Source organism: Saimiri boliviensis, chromosome 2 (genome assembly GCF_048565385.1).
Source record: "Saimiri boliviensis isolate mSaiBol1 chromosome 2, mSaiBol1.pri, whole genome shotgun sequence".
NCBI lineage: Eukaryota > Metazoa > Chordata > Mammalia > Primates > Cebidae > Saimiri > Saimiri boliviensis.
The window spans coordinates 83,116,350-83,135,573 of NC_133450.1; the positions used below are offsets into that span (position 1 = coordinate 83,116,350).

General features: G+C 37.5%; 1 protein-coding gene across 3 annotated transcripts in view; it reads left to right on the forward strand.

Annotated features, from left to right (window-relative positions):
* TTBK2 (tau tubulin kinase 2) overlaps positions 1–19,224 on the forward strand; it is a 164,715-nt gene that overhangs the window by 61,504 nt on the left and 83,987 nt on the right. For 2 of the 3 annotated variants that reach the window (XM_039469265.2, XM_074393778.1), the window contains exon 4: positions 16,532–16,605. In XM_039469265.2, the coding sequence (XP_039325199.1) occupies positions 16,532–16,605 (74 nt within the window). Of the gene's footprint in view, positions 1–2,325; positions 2,379–16,531; positions 16,606–19,224 lie in introns of those variants that run through there. The other variant, XM_074393779.1, reaches the window with a different exon arrangement.

A 19,224-nucleotide genomic window follows, 5' to 3' on the forward strand; every position in this document is an offset into this window, starting at 1 on the left:
CAGGAGAATTGCTTGAACCAGGAGGTGTATGTTGTAGTGAGCCAAGATCGTGCCACTGCACTCCAGGCCTGGTGACAGAGCAAGTCTCCATCTTGGGAAAAAATAATAATAATAAAATAAATAAATAAATAAATTCTTTAACTGAAATTATTCTACAGAGTAGAATGTTATTCCATCATTTGTTTCCTCTGAAATATAGTTAGTATAGGAGTTTTCTTCTCTTTTATTGATCAATTTTCAGAATAATAAGTTGTACTCTTATATGACCGGTGATTTGTTTTTTGTTTTGAGTATCATTATGAACTTAACACTTTTTTCTATATTTTATTTTAAACCATTGAAGTCATTATCCTTTTGAAACTTAAATATCCTGTCTTTGACTAGTAGAAGCCCTTTCACACTGGTTTCTGTGTTCTTCTTGTATAATTCAGTATTCTTTGATGTCATCCTTGTTTTCTGGCACAGCAGAGTATTTCAGATTTTCGGTAAACTTTTTCTGTGCCATATTCAGAATCAGGAGTCCTGTTTCTCCTAGTAAATGTGTTTCCTTATATTGGGAAATAATTGAGACTACAATATGACCACTACGGTACTAATTGCTATTGGGCAAACACACTTCTCTCAATACGTTTTAATAAGGACTGTATTTTGCCTTGTTTATTATCTCGTGTACTTTTCAACTTGTGGTGTGGTACTTAAGAAATTTTAAATTTTCAGGAGGCTGAGGCAGGAGAATCACTTGAACCCAGGAGGCTAGAGGCTGCAGTGAGCCAAGATTGTGCCATTGCTCTCCAGCCTGGGTGACAAGAGTAAGAGTCTGTCTCAAAAATAAATAAATAAATAAATAAATATATAAATTTGTATTCTCTTTTGAATTGCAGATCTCTTAAAAGGCAGATATTATGTATATTTAAACTTGACTTTTATATTATACTTACTGGCAAAATAATAGCACAGAGTATCTTCATTTCAGTGATAGCATACATTTGTAAATTGATGTGGGAAGATAGGATAACATATGTCTTCCGTTTCTGGTTATTTACTTAATAAACTTTATTGTTGATTTTTTAATGAGTAAGAAAAATAAATTTCGAGGTTCTGGAATAATTTGCCAAAAAGTGCTATGAATACTTGTTGTTACTCACCTTTGGATGACTAGGGCTCAGAGTCCCAAGACCGTGTCATTATAATAAAGATTCAATTCTTTCTTATAATGGAGGACAGTCCTCTGGATCTTCTAGAAAATTTTTATTTGGTTTAAGGAATTAAGGGTTTTTTATTTTTTTAACTCTTAGATGTAGTTTGGTCTAATGTTTTAGGAATTCACAATATTGTAAAATTCCTATTACAGTAAGCCCTCAGTTAAGTCTCAGTAGGTAGTTGAAAACTGCAACTTTAAGTGAAACAATGAATACAAAACCAATTCTTTTTCCTCACCAATGTTATGACAAAATGACTTAGAACTCAATAAGGGTTTTTGAGGACCAAATTATGTTACATGTTGTTTTACTGAAAGCACCTCTCAATGACATTAAATGAGGACTTGCTGTAATTATACTAATATATTGTTTTATCAAAGGAAGTCTTCTTAGGATCTTGAAAAGTTTATGCATTGTTTACTGGCTTCTAATTGGTATGTAAATATTTACTTGAATACAACAAAATCTTTTTCTTTTAAAAGTATTCTGTGGCTCATGCCTATAATCCTAGCACTTTGGGAAGCCAAGGCAGGAAGATCACTTGAGGCCAGGAGTTTGAGATTTGTGTCTACAAAAAAAAAAAAAAAAAAAAAAAGAAAACCAAGTATCATGATGTGTGCCTGTGGACCCAGCTACTTGGGAGGATCACTTGAGCCCAGGAGGTCAAGGCTCCAGTGAGCCATAATTATGCCACAGCATTCTAATCTGGGTGACAGAGTGAGACCCTGTGTCTAAGTAAATAAATAAATAAAAATATTCTGTAGCTCTGATTTGTCATTTATTCCTTCTTTTTTTTTTTTTTTTTGGAGGGGGAATGGAGTCTCAAACTGTTGCCCAGGCTGGAGTGCAATGGTGCCATCTCAGCTCCCTGCAACCTCGTCCTCCTGGGTTCATGTGATTCTTCTGCCTCAGCCTCCCGAATAGCTGGGATTACAGGCATGCTCATTTATTCTTATGTGTGTTCTCTTCATAGTATGTTCAATCTGATGAAGTTGATTATATTTAAAAATCACTACTTAATTCAGTGATTGAATAGAAAATTGTTTGGCTTTTCTGTCCCATTTTAGCTCCTTACTTTATGCTGTGAGCGATCAGCATTATCTCTTGTACTTTTTCATTTTTCAGTGCACCAACCTGAGTAGAACTGATGTTTTTCTGTTTATTCCCTTGGATGAAAAGGTAATTCATTGAAGGATTATTTAATTATTTAAAATTTTTCTCCTTTATGTCCTCTAAAGTGAGTGGAGGTACAACTAATACCCCCCAAAAATAGAATAAATGTCATTGTTTGATAACAAAACAAGCTTGTTCTCAGGTGAGATATTTGGGAATTAATTTGTCTTGCCTCATATAAATGCAGGAAAAACTACGTTTTTCCTTATAGGTCATGAAGAGGAAATGATTTTGTTTTGATTTTCAGGGATTTTTTTTTTTTTTTTTTTTTTTACCCTGAAATGTTGGTCCTGGATTTTGTTTTTGCCTTTTAGACTGCAGAGCACAAGCTGAGAGTTGGGAAGGAGGGTTACTATTACAGGAGAGCAACTGCACCTGTTACGCCTTCCCTGCTTGAAGTCTCCAGCTACTGCTGCAAAGTATGACTACTCCTTTTTCACAGTCATAGGAATAGAAGAAATATGTGATTTCCGGATTAGACTGATGATTTATCCAGTATAGAAGACTGAAAATTGCTCCACAGAGACCTTTTGTGGGAGAGCAAAATAGTTACATACTGGGACCTGAAAAATTAGAGATACATCCTTACCCTTCATTATATCCTTTAACCTTATATAAACATATAATTTACTCTTTTGTTCATTTTATCCTGTGCATTTTTGCTTGTCCTTGTTGATGTTCATTGTTCCATCTAAGGGTGTATGGAGGTCTCTGAGAACTTTACCTGTTGAGTACGTTCATTTTAACATTTTTCTCCTTGGAAGATGTAACATTATCTGTAGGCTTGGGGATTCATTTACTCATTAACTCTGCTTTTGTTTAGAAAAATGACACGTACAGAATAGAATAGGTCTAGATTATTTTAAGGAGGAGAGGTCTATTTCCTTGAAATGGAATAGAATATATGTGTATTTGCCTAAAAACATATGTACATATTTATGTATGCTCTCTATATAAATTGATACATAAATATATAAAGTATATAAAAATATGCAATCTCTATATATAAATATATAAAGAACATTTAGAATCACATATAAGTCAGGAAGCCCCTGAGGTGATTAGAATCAGAGGGTTTAGGGAAGGAGAAGATATTTTACTTTATCCCTTTATACCCATTGTATTGTAATGTAATTAAAAGCTATTTTATGTTGTGAACTTAATACATAGCTGGTAATGGCCAGGCGCTGTGGCCACGCCTATAATCCCAGCACTTTGGGAGGCTGAGGTGGGATCACTTGAAGTCAGGAGTTCGAGACCAGTCTGGCCAACGTGGTGAAACACTGTATCTACAGTATTAGCAATACAAAAATTAGCTGGATGTGTTGGCGCACACCTGTAGTCCAGATACTTTGGAGGCTGAGCTAGGAGAATTGCTTGAACCCAGGATGTGAACGTTGCAGTGAGCCAGGATCACATCACTATACTCCAGCCTGGGTGACAGAGTAAAACTTCATTTAATAAAAAAAGTTGGTAATATATTATGTGTGGGGAGATCTATAGTAGTGTTTGAGTGCTAATGTTATGGTAGAACAGTGCTACTGAATGTTAGGCTCATTCATACTCTATCTTGTTTTAATATAATTCATAGATCACTAATATCCAGTTCATGCATACAGCCTCCTTCCATTTCACTAATAAACCTTTTTAAGAGTGTAAATGGTCACAATAAGAAGCTTAAAAATCAGGCTGGGCACGGTGGCTCACGCCTATAATCCCAGCACTTTGGGAGGCCAAGACGGGTGGATCATGAGGTCAAGAGATTAAGAACATCCTGGTCAACATGGTGAAACCCTGTCTCTACTAAAAATACAAAAATTAGCTGGGCATGGTGGTGCACGCCTGTAGTCCCAGCTACTCGGGAGGCTGAGGCAGGAGAATTGCTTGAACCCAGGAGACAGAGGTTGCAGTAAGCTGAGATCGTGCTATTGCACTCCAGCCTGGGTAACAAAAGCAAAACTCCATCCCCCCCCCCAAAAAAAAAAGAAACTTAAAAATTAGCACAATAGAATAAAATGAGAAATAAGTTTCCTTTAAGCCCCTCACTTTCTTCTCCATGGTTAACCACTTGTTACCAGTTTCTTGTGTATTTTCCGGAAATGTTTTATGCATATTATAATCAGCTCTGTATAATCAGTGCATAGATATTTATATGCACACATATATAAAATCATATTTCTAACATTATATATATAATCTATATGTTTATATATATCTGCATATATAAAATCTCCCTTATCCCCCTTTCCCAACAACATATGGAATCAAACTATATATGCTGTTCTACAACTCAATGTGTCCCTTCAATTCAGTCACTAAGGTTCATTTTTTATTCACCTTAATGTTTTGCAGCAAGAGTAATCCTTCAGACATACTGAGCAGTTATTTCACTCCCCAGCCTTTGCTAAAAACTGTTCATAGTCTTCTTTTTCTCATGTGAAGTCCACACACCTTAACATGGCATACAAAACATGGAACTGACCCTTGCCTGCTTCTTCTGCTTCTTCTATAGAAAATGTTGAGCTTATACCCAGAGTGCTGGTCATCCTGAAGTGTTTTCAGTTTCTTAAGGCTTACAGGCTCTCACCTGCAAACTGCTTCCTTTTTCTCATACTTTGGATAATACCTGCTTTTTTTTTTTTCTTTTATAAAACATATAATAGTCCTAATATTTATAAAAATCCACAGGTAAAACAAGATTCAAAGACATGAAGCAAAGTACAATTAAGAACTTCACTTTTTTTTGTATACATATAATGTCCAAACATATATATGCTTTTAAAAAATGTGATTCTAGGCCAGGCGCGGTGGCTCAAGCCTGTAATCCCAGCACTTTGGGAGGCCGAGGCGGGTGGATCACGAGGTCGAGAGATCGAGACCATCCTGGTCAACATGGTGAAACCCCGTCTCTACTAAAAATACAAAAAACTAGCTGGGTGTGGTGGCGCGTGCCTGTAATCCCAGCTACTTAGGAGGCTGAGGCAGGAGAATTGCCTGAGCCCAGGAGGCGGAGGTTGCGATGAGCCGAGATCGCGTCATTGCACTCCAGCCTGGGTAACAAGAGCGAAACTCCGTCTCAAAAAAAAAAAAAAACAAAAAAAAAAATGTGATTCTGCTAACTTGCTTTTTCCCTCTGGCTCAATAAGATTATTATAGGATTTATTTTTAATTTTTAAAAATCAACGTTATACAACTAGTTTAAAATAATCAGTTCTACAAAGTTTGTTACCAAAAACTGTAGTCCAGGTTCTGGTTCCAGATAAGATGGAGTAAGCACACTTCATGTCTCTCCTACTTGAATGCAGCTAAAAACCTGGGCAAAATTCTTAAAGTGGCTATTTGAGGATTCTGGAAAGTAAATTGCAGGGACAGACTGTGGAAGAAGACCAGAATTGAAAGTACCATTGAACCAGCAGTGAGTTTACCATTTTTTTCTTCCAGTATGCCCCAGCCTGAATTTAATGTATCCTGGAACTTGGAAGTGAGCATTGACATGGACAGAAAATGCATCGAGAGAAGTCTTCTAGCTCTGACTCAAGGAGGAGGAAAGGGGTCTCCTAATGCCCAGAGAAAGCATGGAAATCCTACATCTTTCTCTCTTTTTTAATTTTCTTTATTCTCTTATACCCAGGCCTCAAAACAATTCTTGATAGTGTCTGCAGTGGCCTTAATGGGGGCAGGCAAGAGCCTAAAATAGAGAGAGAGAATTCTTCCTCTCAAATTGGAGGAGCTGTGGTCTGAAAAGAGTTGGGCAAATCCCCACTGCTTTTTTTCTCCCTCTGCTGTTCTGTTGCTTGCCCCTGCCTGATGTGAGGACAGTCATGGAAAGTACTCTGCAGAGTGGTGTTAATAAAACCCCAGAGTTCTGCTGGAAGACTGGAAAAGGGGAGCCCTAGTGAAATGAAAGATTGTAGAAGAGGGAGGAACTTGGGAAACTGACCACCTAGAGTTGCTTATGGACTCTTGAGCTGACCTCCGAGCTGTGCATGCATAGGTCCAATCCTAAACAGCATATATGGACTTTGAGAATTGAATTATGGAATAGACCACTGCCCACATCCCAAACTGGAAATTATGTGGGGTTACTTACGGAACACATTAAATATAACTTCAAAGGTTTTGCAAACTGAACTGTCATTAGAAATACAACCTACAGAAGGCTGGTCAGAACTTGAAGCATGAACTCAACTGGGCCAATTACTGGCTAAAGCGAAAATACCAATATTCATGGTGGGACTTGAATAAGACCTAGAGTCTCATGATACAATATTCAAAATCTCCAGAATACAACCTAGAATCACTCAGCTTAAAAAGAATCAGACACATCTGAACTCACATAGGAAAAGATAGAATATAGATGCCAATGTCAGGATCATACAGATGTTAAAATTATATCAAAGAGACCTTAAATCAGATTAAGACTTTGCTCCAGGAATGAGCAGGAAGACAGACAGTCTTAGCAAGGGAATAGAAGATATTAAGAACAAAGAAATGGAACATTTAGACCCAAGATGTACAATAAGAGACAAAATACTCACTGAATGTATTCATTAGCAGAATGGGCATGATAGATGAAAGAGTCACTGAACTTGAAAACAGATCAATAGAAATGATCTAATCTGAACAACAAAGGAAAAACATGTAAAAGAATAAATAGAGCCTCAGTGACCTATGAGTAATACCAAAACATCTAACGTTTGTGTCATCAGCAACCCAGAATAAAAAGAGACTGAGTTTGATGCAGCAAAGATATATAAAGAAATAATGACATACAGACTTAAAAGGAGGAAATAAAACTGTTCCTGTTTGTGGATGACGTGATTTGTCAATATAGAAGATCCCAAGAATCTATAAAAACTTCCTAAAATAAATGAGTTTAGCAAGCGATACAAGATCAGGCCACAAAAAGCAACCATATGTCTGTATACTAGGAATGAACAATTAAGAACTGAATTTTTAAAAATTTCAATAGCTCTGAAAAAATGAAATATGTAGGATATAAATGTAACAAAGTATATGTAGGATTTTTATGCTGAAAACTATAATACCCTGATTAAAGAAATAAAAGAAGATTTAAATAAATGGAGAGGCATACCATATTCATGAATTGGAAGGTTCACTATAGTAAAGATGTTGTTTCTCCCCAAATTGATTTATAGGTTTAATGAAATAATAATAAAAATCCCAGTAGTACTTTTTGTAGTTATAGAGAAGCTGATTCTAAAGTTAATATTGAAAGGCAAAGGACCTAGAGTAGCCAAAACAATGTTGGAAAAGAAGAATAATGTTGGAAAAAAATTAAACTGCATAGAGAATAGACTTTAAATGTTTTTTCATTAGAAATGTTGTGTTTGTGAGGCATGCTGTTAGTTTGACTGAGCCATTCCACAGCGTATACATGTCTTCAAAGCATCATGTTTATACAATAAATATATATAATTTCTGTCAATTAAAAAATGCATAGTGAGATCACCATCTCTACAAACTAAGAAAAAAAAAAGGCTTAATATGGTGGTACATGCCTATAGTCCTCTGCTGCTTGGGAGGCTGAAATGGGAGAATTGCCAGAGTCCAGGAGTTTGAGTGCACTATGATTGTGCCACAGTACTACAACCTAGGTGACAGAGTGAGATCCTGTCTAAAAATATAAAACATAAGCAAAAAAAGAAAAATCAAACTATATGATTTTAAAACTTAGTACAGAACTAGGATAATCAAGACAGTGGTATTGGCAAAGGCATAGACATATAGATCAAGTGGAATAAAATAGTTTTTGGACATAGGCTAACCCATACAAAGAAGGCCAATTATAATCTACAAAGTTACAAAGGCAATTCAGTGGAAAATGAACAGTCTTGGTGTTGGAACTATTGGGCATCCTTATATAAAAATAATGAACCTCTCCCTAAGCCACACACGTACAAAAATTTACTTAAGGTATATCACTCATCTGAACGTGAGATATAAAGCTGTAAAACTTTTAGAAGAAAACATGGAGAAGATCTTTGTTACTTGAGTTTAGGCAAGAAGCTTGTCAGATAACAAAAGCATGATTCATAAAATAAAAAAATTGATAATTTGGATTTCATTAGGTTAAAAACTTTGCTTGCAAAAGACATTATGAAGGAAATGAAAGACAAGTTACAGGGCAGAAGAAAAATATTTGCAAATCTCCTGTAAAGGACTTACTCTCAGAATACATAAAGCACTCTGAAAACTCAACAATGAGAAAACAGTTTAATTAAAATATTTAATAAGCTTTTACAGGTACTTAAAAGAAGAAATAGAATGTTAAATGAGTTCATGAGAAGATGTTTAACATAACTAAACATTAGGAGATTGCACAGTGAGATACCACTGCACACCATTAGAATGGTTTAAACTATGCTTCTGACTGACTGGCTGCTGACTGGGGCTCCCTTGATCCCCCCCGCCTTGGGTTTGATTAATGTGCTAGAATGGCTCACAGAACTCAGGCAAGCATGTTTACCAGTTTATTAAAAAGCATATTGGAAAGGATACAGATGAACAGCTGGATGAAGAGATGGATAAGTGTAAGGTATTGGGGAGTGGGGAGCTTCTGTGCCCTCTCTGGGTAGGCCACCCTCCCAGCGCTTCCACTTCTTCCGCAAACCAGAAGCTCACAAACCTCATTGTTCAAGAGTCTTTGTAGAGGTTAATCTCTACCCCTTCCTCTCACCTTTCCTTGAAGTTGGTAGGTGAGACAAAGTTCCAGCCCTCTCCTCTAAGCACTTAGTCTTTCTGATGACTGGTCCTAACTGATTTTACAGGGGCTTCCCATAGTTATGTGACTAACATAAACTCAGGTGTTATCAAAAGAGTTATAAATAACAAAAGATATTTCTTTTTTTCTTTTTCTTTTTTTTTTTAAGATGGGGTTTCACCATGATGGCCAGGCTGGTCTTGAACTCCTGACCTCAGGTGATCCACCCACCTCGGCCTCCCAAAGTGCTAGGATTACAGGCGTGAGCCACCGCGCCCGGCCAACAAAAGATATTTCTATCACTCAGAAAATTCTACAGATTTTAGAAACTAGGTAACAAGTAGGAGGGACAGAGACTAAAATTTATTTCATATTATAGTTGGCTGTTCCTGTCAATGAGTTCCACATCCATGCATTCCACATTTGTGGATGCAGTCAACCACAGATTGAAAATATTAGGAAAATGGCTGGGCATAGTGGCTCACGCCTATAATCTCACCACTTTGGGAGGCTGAGGTGGGTAGATTATTTGAGGTCAGGAGTTCGAGACCAGCCTGCCCTCGTTGTGAAACCCTGTCTCTACTAAAAATATAAAATTAGCCAGGATGATGGTACATGCCTGTAATCTCAGCTTCTTGGGCGGGATTATTGCACCACTGCACTCCAGCCTGGGTGACAGAACAAGACTTTTTTTTTTTTTTTTTTTTTTTTTTTTTTTTTTTAGACAAAGAAAGAAAGAAAAAGAAAAAAAAATTGCATCTGTACTAAACATGTATAGACTTTTTTCCTATTTTTTTTTATTAAACAATCAATATTGCAGCTATTTACAGAGCATTTACGTTGTATTAGGTATCATAAGTAATCTGGAGATTATTTAAAATATAGTCATGCATCACACAACAGCATTTTGTTCAGTGACAGTGGTCCCATGAGATTATAATACTGTGTTTTTAGTGTACTGTTATATAACTTTTTTACAGTATGCAGTACAGTGACATGTCATACAGGTTTGTAGCTTAGGAGCAATAGGCTATACCATATAGCCTGGGCATATCGTAGGCTATACCATCTAGGTTTTTGTAAGCACACCCTATGATGTTCGCACAGTGACTGAATCACCTAAGGGTGCATTTCTCAGAACATGCTCCTATTAAGTGAAGCCTGACTGTATATGGGAGGGTGTGCATAGATTATGTGGAAATAGTACCCATTTTTTTTCTCTTTTTTTTTTTCAAGACGGAGTCTCCCTCTGTTGCCCAGACTGGAGTGCAGTGGCGCAATCTCACCTCACTGCAACCTCTGCCTCCTGGGTTCAGGTGATTCTTTTGCCTCAGCCTCCCAGGTAGCTGGAGTTACAAGCACCTGCCACCACGTCCAACTAATTTTTGTATTTGTAGTAGAGACAGGGTTTCACAGGGTTGACCAGGCTGGTCTCGAACTCCTGACCACAGATGATCCACCCACCTCAGCCTCTCAAAGTGCTGGGATTACAGGCGTGAGCCACTGCGCCCGCCAAGTACCCCTTTTAATATCAGAGATTTGAGCATTGGTTGACTTTGATATCCAAGGAAGGTCTTGGAACCAGTCTCCCATGGATACCAAGGGACAATTGTATACCACAGTGGCATATAAAGTTTTAGCCCACTTTTCTTGTCTCCTCATTCTTCCCACCTCAGCCTACCTTCACTCTTATCAAGCCCTCTAGCCTATTAACTCTATTAATTATCTATCACATGTACTTAAATCCTTTATGATTTTGTGGGTGACCCTTCTTTTAGAATACTCTACTCATAAGTATGTAAAATCCAGTGATTTAATGTGCATGTGAAGTCTCATAAGCCCAATTTTTGAATCTTCTTTATATCCATAGCAGTTTATAATGTAGAACTCATACTGTATTACATTTTTTTGTTTACATATCTTGGCTGTGAACTCTTTGAAGACATGGATCTTACTTCATTTATCTTGTATTTCTAGTGCCTAGTTTAGTACTTGGCATATAATAGGTCATCCTTTTTTTGTTCTGTCACAGTCTTTTTTTCCCTTTTAAATAATTATTGACAAGATGTTACTGGAGTTTAAAATCTGTTTCTGTCATTTCCAGGCATACTGGTTAAGAACAAAGACTCTGGAATTAAACTGCTTCATCATGTTCTGGTTGTAATTTTGGACAAAGTAACCTGCTTAAGCCTCTATTTCTGTATTTGAAAAATGGAGAATATAATAATACTTGTATTATTGGCAGGATTAAATGCATGTAGTAGCATGCTTAGTATAGAGCCTGGCATAAGATGCTTGCATATTGTGTGTGCATATTATGCTTGCTTATTTATTTAGTTAGTTATTTTGAGACAAGGTCTCACTCTGTCACCCAGGCGGGAGTCAGTGGCGTGATCACTGTTCACTGCAGCCTTGACCTCGCAGGCTCAGCCGAGCCTTCCACCACAGCTTCCTAAATGGTTGGAACTATAGGCATGTGTCCCCACACCTGGCTAATTTTTGTGTTTTTTGTAGGGATGGGGCCTTGCCATATTGTCCAGGATGGTAACTTCTGAACTCAAGGAATCCTCCACCTCAGCCTTCCAAAGTGTTGGGATTATAGGCATGAGCCACTGCACCTGGCCCATATTATGCACATTTTATTAGCTATTATTACTTCTACTCATTTATTTATACATATTGATTGAGCATTTAACCACAAAACCCAGTCTTTACTGGGTATTTTGCCAGGTACTGTTATAGCCTAGCAGGTTCTTCTTGTCTGCTGCACAGAAAAAGCCTATCCCTACACATAGGCCAAGCTGTGAGATGGTTGTTGCAGCAGAGAGTTTAATAATTGCAGTGTGGCTCAGTGAGGATGATGTGTGATATTTCTCAAATCTTCCTCCTCAAGAATTTGGCGAGTAGGGTTTTTAAGAATAGTTTGTTGGTCAGGGGGATAGGGAATGGGTACTGCTGATTGGCTGAGTTGGGGATGAAATCACAGGAATATTTAAACTGTCTTCATGTGCTGAGTCATCTCCTGGGTGAAGGACACCTGGGTGGTGTCAGTTGGTCCACTGCAAAGTCTGAAAAATATCTCAAACACCAGTCTTAGGTTTCACAATAGCAATGTTATCAGTAGGGGCAATTGAGAAGTTGCAAACTTATAACCACCAGCTGGTGACTCCTGAGTAGTAGGCAGTTACAAAAAGGCAAATTAGGAAACAATGACTAGTTACTATTAACTATACCTAAACCTTAACAGAATTCAGATCCCTACCATAATTCTGTTTGTGGTCTTTCATTAGTTTTACAATGGCAGTTTCTGTCCCCAAACAAAGAGTTAGTTTTGAGAATGGACTGTTATCATCCTTGCTTTAAAGTCAGAACTGTAAACTAAGTTCCTCCCATAGTCAGCTTGGCCTGTGTGTCGGGATGAGCAAAAGCAGTTAGCTTGTGAGGTTAAAAACAAGATGGAGTCAGCTATGTTAGATGTCTCTCACTGTTAAAGTTTTTGCAAAAGTGTTTTCAGTACTAGAACAAGATAGATAAAGTTCCTGTACTCATGAAGTGATACTTCACTGTGTAGTTATTAGAAAAGTTTTAACACTTGCTGTAAGTGATAGTGAAGAATTATTGTTCCAGTTTAATTGAAGTTCCTTCGTGCTTCCAAAAATTTGTATATTTTTATTGAACTAACTTTATGTAGTAGTTTCATTTGCATATATGTGTAAAATGGAAGAGCAGTAACACACCATGCAGTATGAGATAAGAACTCATAAAAGCAATGAAGATGTTCTTATGAATCCTAGAATATTTGCTGCTGGTTTTGTGTTTCGATTATTCAGTAAATGGATCTACAGTTCATTTAATTTCTATATTTTTTTCTTTTTAAAAGTAAGGTGGTTTTAGTATGAAGATAAATTGTGTTTTGGTTTAACTTTGGAGTTCAATTTTAAAAGAAGCACTCCAACAGAAGTTGGATTTAATATGGCCTGTTCCACAGTGAGTAGGTCAGTGCAAACTTGCCTCAAGTCCAAGGAAGCTGAGAGGCCAAAGACAGTGGCTGAAATATCCAGTTCCTCAAAAAGAAATATTTAATAGGGTCTTAGAAGCAGCAGCCATGTCTATGGCTCAGGCAGTAGCAAGACAAGATGGTGGATTCCCACACTATTGTCACCTACACCCAGGGCTTAAATACCATATATATCCCCTTGAGGTATACTTGCTTCAAGGGGGATGTGTAGGACAATTGAAGTATAATTATGTCAAGGATTTTTTTTTTTTTTTTTGTCGTAAGGGCAGGATTTGTGGTAAGTATGTGTTCTTACACAAGGAACGGTAGAAAACTGGACCTCTTAGAGGCTTTCCTGGAACTGGGGTTAACTGGAAGTCAGTATGGCAGATTAGTATCCAAGATGGAGTTGTTTTAGCCTCCACATGGTGTTTTACTTTTAGATAATTGAAATGTCTTACTAGAGATACTGTATTTAAGTGTTGCATGATAGAAAAGGAGAGTCTTAGGGAATGAGTAATACCAGGAAAACACTATGTAACTTATTTTTTATTGTTTCTTTGAAGCTGAGGACAAGAGTAAGTTGCTAATTGACCATCATTTTATCCTTTCATTCTTATGACAATTTAATAGATAACACAGTTTTGCAAATATATGTAAAATATTTTAAGTGGTTAACATGTACTGTGTACACTGTGCCTGGCCAAGAACATTTTTTTAAAATTGTGTTCTCCATTGTACCCATTCTTGCTAGCTTACAACCCCCTTCTTAAACAAAAACATAGAGAATGAAAGAGCAGTGTTGTAACTGATAGATAGCACAGGTGTGAAAAAAAGAGTCTTTTTTTTTTTTTTGGAAGGGAAGGGGTCTTGCTATGTTGCCCAGGCTGGTCTCAAACTCCTGGCCTCACACAGTCCTCCCACCTTAGCTTCCCAAGTAGCTGGGATTATAGGTGAAGCCACTGCACCGGGCTTTGCTGAGTCTTAGTCATATTTATATTTGAAGTCATTTAGGAGGCAAATTTTTTTCTGTTTCATCAGTCTACCAAATCTTCATCTACAAGCTTTGGCCTCTTACTCTTCCTTACTTTCAGGCAAGCTCCTTCAAAACCTGTCTGCCCTCATATATCATATTCCATTTACTCTTTAACCCATTATAAACTGGCTTCTGCCCCTTGACTCACTAATGACTTCCTGTTTATATTAGTATTTCTCAGCCTTTTTGTATACTTGTCAGTGTTCACTTCCGTCTTCATGAAATGTTCTTCTCCTTTGGTTTTGTGTGATACCCCTCTCTCAGTTTCCTCCTGTCTTTCAGGCTATTGCTCTATTTCCTTGAGGGACTTTTGTTTTTCCTCATGCTTTGAATGTTGGATTTTCTAGGGTGGGCATGTTGGATCATGCCTATAATCCCAGCACTTTGGGAGGTTGAGGTGGGAGGATTGCTTGAGCCCAGAGTTTGACACCAGCCTCGGTAAGATAGTGAGACCCTGTCTTAAAAATAATAATAATGTTACATTTTCCAAATTATGTGCTTAAGTTTCTTCTTATATTTTATTCTTTCACTTGTCAATCTTCCATCTATTGTCCATGAACTAATGGTTCCTCACTAATGCATCTGGAGCTCTGCCTTTTGGTCTCCACACCAGGCCTGAACTTAACAATGTCTACTGAATTCAATTGATTGTCCTCAAAGTCAGCATTTTAATATCCCTTAAAATCTATACAACCTACTGTATTCTCTTACTTTGGTACAACTTTTCATTTAATTTTACCAATTCTAGTTTAAAAACTCCATCTTTAGTATCAGTCAAATTTATCTTATTTTATCTATCTCTACTCGCCTTATTCTTTCTCCTGGCTATTTTAACTATCCCCAGAGTGAGCTTCTCCACTAGACTGCCCTTTGTAGTCTGCTCTCCTCATTGCCACCACAGTGTTTAGTATGTTATTCTTTATCTTAAAATCTTTTTGTTACTTTTCATTACCCTGCAGTAGTTTTCAAGTATCTATCCGTGCTGTACCTGCTTTAGGATCATTTAAAGAACCTTTTTTTGAGGGGGCGGGATGGAGTCTTGCTCTGTTGCCCAGGCTAAGGTGCAATGGTGCAATCTCGTCTCACTGCAACCTCAGCCTCCCAGGTTAAGTGATTCTCCTACCTCAGCCTCCCGAGTAGCTGGGATTATAGGCCCCAGCCACCATGCCCAGCTAATTTTTATATTTTTAGTAGAAACTGTGTTTCACCATCTTGGCCATTCTGGCCTCAAACTCCTGACCTCTTGATACGCCTACCTCAGCCTTCCAGAGTGCTGAGATTACAGGCATGAGTCACTGCACCCGTAGGCCAAGAACTTTTGAGGCCAGGTACAGTGGCTTATGCCTGTAATCTCAGCACTTTGGGAGGTTGAGGTGGGCAGATCACTTGAGCCTCCGAGTTTGAGACCAGCCTGGGCAACATAGTAAAACCCCGTCTCTACAAAAAAATAAAAAAATCAGCCAGGTGTGGTGGCCACACACCTGTAGTCCCAGCTACTCAGGAGGTTGAGATGGGAGAATCAGTTGAGCCCTCCAGGAGGCAGAGGTTGCAGTGAGCCAAGATCATGCCACTGCACTTCGGCCTGTGCAACAAAGTGAGACTCTGTCTTCAAAAAAAATAAAAAAATAACAACCAACTTTTGAAAAGCTTATTTTCCGTCTCTTTCTCCACAGATTCTGAATCAATATAAAACTTACGAATCTTTAAAAAGTTTTCCACTGCCTTTGAGTCAGTGGTGTCATAAAACAAAAATAAAGTTTTCCAGATGGTTTCAATAAGTAGCCAGGGCTGAAAAGCACTAACCTATACATGTGGCTCCGTTCTTTTTCGGGGTCTTTGCATGCTTTTCTTTAATCAGATTTCTGCTGTACCTCTGCTCCCCTCTGTGCCTCAGCCAGCACTATTTTGGGTTTCTCAGTTGAAAATCACTGGGCTAATCCACATCAGTGAGGCCCAGAAAGATTGTCTGTCTTGCTGAAGTCATAACAGTGAGTACCATAACATATTTAAAATTCAGGGTTTATATTCGTAACATAGTTCTTGCTTATTGCTCTCCTGTGGCTTCGTATGCATTGTATCTGGGCAGGTTAATCTGAATTGACCACTTAATCTTTTCCTCCCTAAATAAATTAGCATATATTTGTTTCCTCATTCATATATTAATTTGTTTATTGATTTATTCAAATATTCATTTATTTGACCACAAGAAATAGTACAGTGCCTGGGGGGAGAGGAGGTAGGTAGAAAATTTGAATAATGTAAGTTTTCTATCCTTAAGATTCTCAAGATGTATTTTATATTCCATCATAAAATACTATACAGAAAAGCAAATTAATTTTTTTTAAGAGAAACCATAGTATATTCTTTTCCACTGTTTTCTTTTCTTTTTTTTTCTTATCCAGGGAAAGACCATGTTTGTAGATTCATTGGCTGTGGAAGGAATGATCGATTCAACTATGTGGTCATGCAGTTGCAGGTAGGTTACCTTGAAAACCTATCTATAAATGCTTCGGTTTTGATCAAAGTAAACAATTATAGTGAATGTGATAAAAGTAACAGCATTCTTACTACCATGCAAGAATGTTTTATACTATGCAGATGGAACTTTATTTAAACAGACTTGATACAGATTTTCCAAAAATGAAATAACTGTCTTTGTCAGCTATTTGAGTTGACTGTATCTTTACTGATTGTAATCTTTGCAGTTTTCGATTCCTGCATGGATGAGGGGATATAATGTGAATCTTGTCCCTTCCACCCTTCATTACCTTAGGGATTCCTGTCTTCCATTTGCATTCTCAAGTATTGTCTTAGTCTGTTTTGTGCTGCTACAGAATCCCCAAGACTGAGTAATGCATAAAGAACAGAGATTTATTTCTTACTATTCTAGAGGTTGGAATACCCAAGATCTAAGGACCCACATCTTGCAAGGGCCTTCTTGCTGTATCATTTCATGGTAGAAGTTGGAAGTGCAAAAAAGTATGCACATGAGTAAGGAAGGTGAAGAAGGGGGCCCAGCTCATCCTTTTTATCTGGAACCTACTTCCAAGATAACTACCCCACTTTGACACCAATGATATTAATCCATTAATGAGTTAAGAACCCTCATGACCTAATTACGTCCTAAATGTCCCACCTCGTTACACTATTGCATTAGGGATTAAGTTTCCAACACATGAACTTTGGGGAACACATTTAAACCATAGATGTGTCTGTTCATTTCCTTTGCTCATTTTTAAATTGCATTGTTTTTTGCTTGTTGATGTGTTTAATTTCCTTATAGACTCTAGATGTTAGACTTTTGTTAAGATACATAGTTTACAAATATTTTCTCCCATTCTTTAGATTGTCTGTTTTCTCTGTTGATAGCTTCTTTTGCTGTGCAGAAACTCTTTAGTTTAATTAGGTCCCAATTGTCATTTTTGTTTTTGTTGCAGTTGCTTTTGGAGACTTCATTATAAAATTTTGCCAGGGCCTATGTATTTCCCAAGTTTTCTTCTAGAGTTTTTTATAGTTTTAAGTCTTACATTTAAGTCTTTAATCTATCTTAAGTTGATTTTTATATGTAACAAAAAGAAGGAGTCTAGTTTCAGTCTTCTCCATTTGGCTAGCCAGTTATCCCAGCAGCTTTTATTGAATACAGAGTCCTTTCCCCATTGCTTGTTACTGTTGACTTTGTTGAAGATCAGATGGTTGTAGGTGTGCAGCTTTATTTCTGGGTTCTGTAACCTCTTCCAATGGTCTCTGTGTCTGCTTTTGTACCAGTGCCATGCTGTGTTGGTTACTGTAGCCTTGTAGTATAGTTTGAAATTAAGACTTCTCAAAAGAAGACATATATGTAGTCAAAAAGCATATGAAAGAATGTTCAATACCACTAATCATTAGAGAAATGCAAATCAAAACCACAGTGAGATACCAGCTCACGTCAGTCAGAATGACTATTATTAAAAAGTAAGAAAATAACAGATGGTGGTGAGATTGTGGTGACAAGGAAACACTTAGACACAGCTGGTGGGAATATTAATTAGTTCCACTACTGTGGAAAGCAGTCTGGAAATTTCTTAGAGGACTTAAAACAGAACTACCATTCAACCTAGCAATCCCATTACAGGGTACATACCCAAAGGAATAAAATCATTCTACCAAAAAGACACATACACTCATGTGTTCATCATAGCACTATTCGCAATAGCAAGCACATGGAATTAACCTTACATGCCCATCAATGATGAACTGTATAAAGAAAATGGTCGGGTGCAGTGGCTCATGCCTATAATCCTAGCACTTTGGGAGGCCGAGGTGGGCGGGTCATGAGGTCTGGAGTTCGAGACCAGACTGATCAACGTGGTGAAACCCCATGTCTACTAAAAATACAAAAATTAGCCGGGCATGGTGGTGTGTGCCTGTAATCCTAGCTACTCTGGATGCTGAGGCAGGATAATTGCTTAAACCTGGGAGGCAGAGCTTGTGGTGAGCCAATCATGCCATTGCACTCCAGCCTGGGCAACAAGCAAGATTCTGTCTCAAAAAAAAAGGGGGGGTGGGGGAAGAAAAAAAAATGTAGTACATGTATACCATGGAATACTACACAGCTATAAAAATGAACAACATAATGTCCTTTGCAGTAACATGGATGCATCTGAAGGCCATTATCCTAAGCAAATTAATGCAGGAATAGAAAATCAAATACTGCATGTTCTTACTTATAAGTGGAAGCTAAACACTGGGTACACATGGACACAAAGAGGGGAACGATAGCCTACATTGGGGTGGAACAAAGAAGAAGGATGAAGGTTGAAAAACTACCTATTGAATACTGTGCTCACTACCCATGTAACAGAATCATTTGCACACCAAACCCCAGTGACACACAGTTTGCCTGTGTATCAAACCTGCACGTGTACCCACTAACCTACAGTAAATATTAAAAAGGAAAAACTATAGCAAGTACCAGTCTTGACTACTTGAAACTTTAAGCAGTAGTTGAGATAGAAGAGAAATGCCATTCTTTTTTCTTTTTTTCATCAGTAATGTAACTGTTTCCTATTTTTTTTTTTTTTTTTTTTTTTTTTTTTAGTTGGAGTCTTGTTCTGTC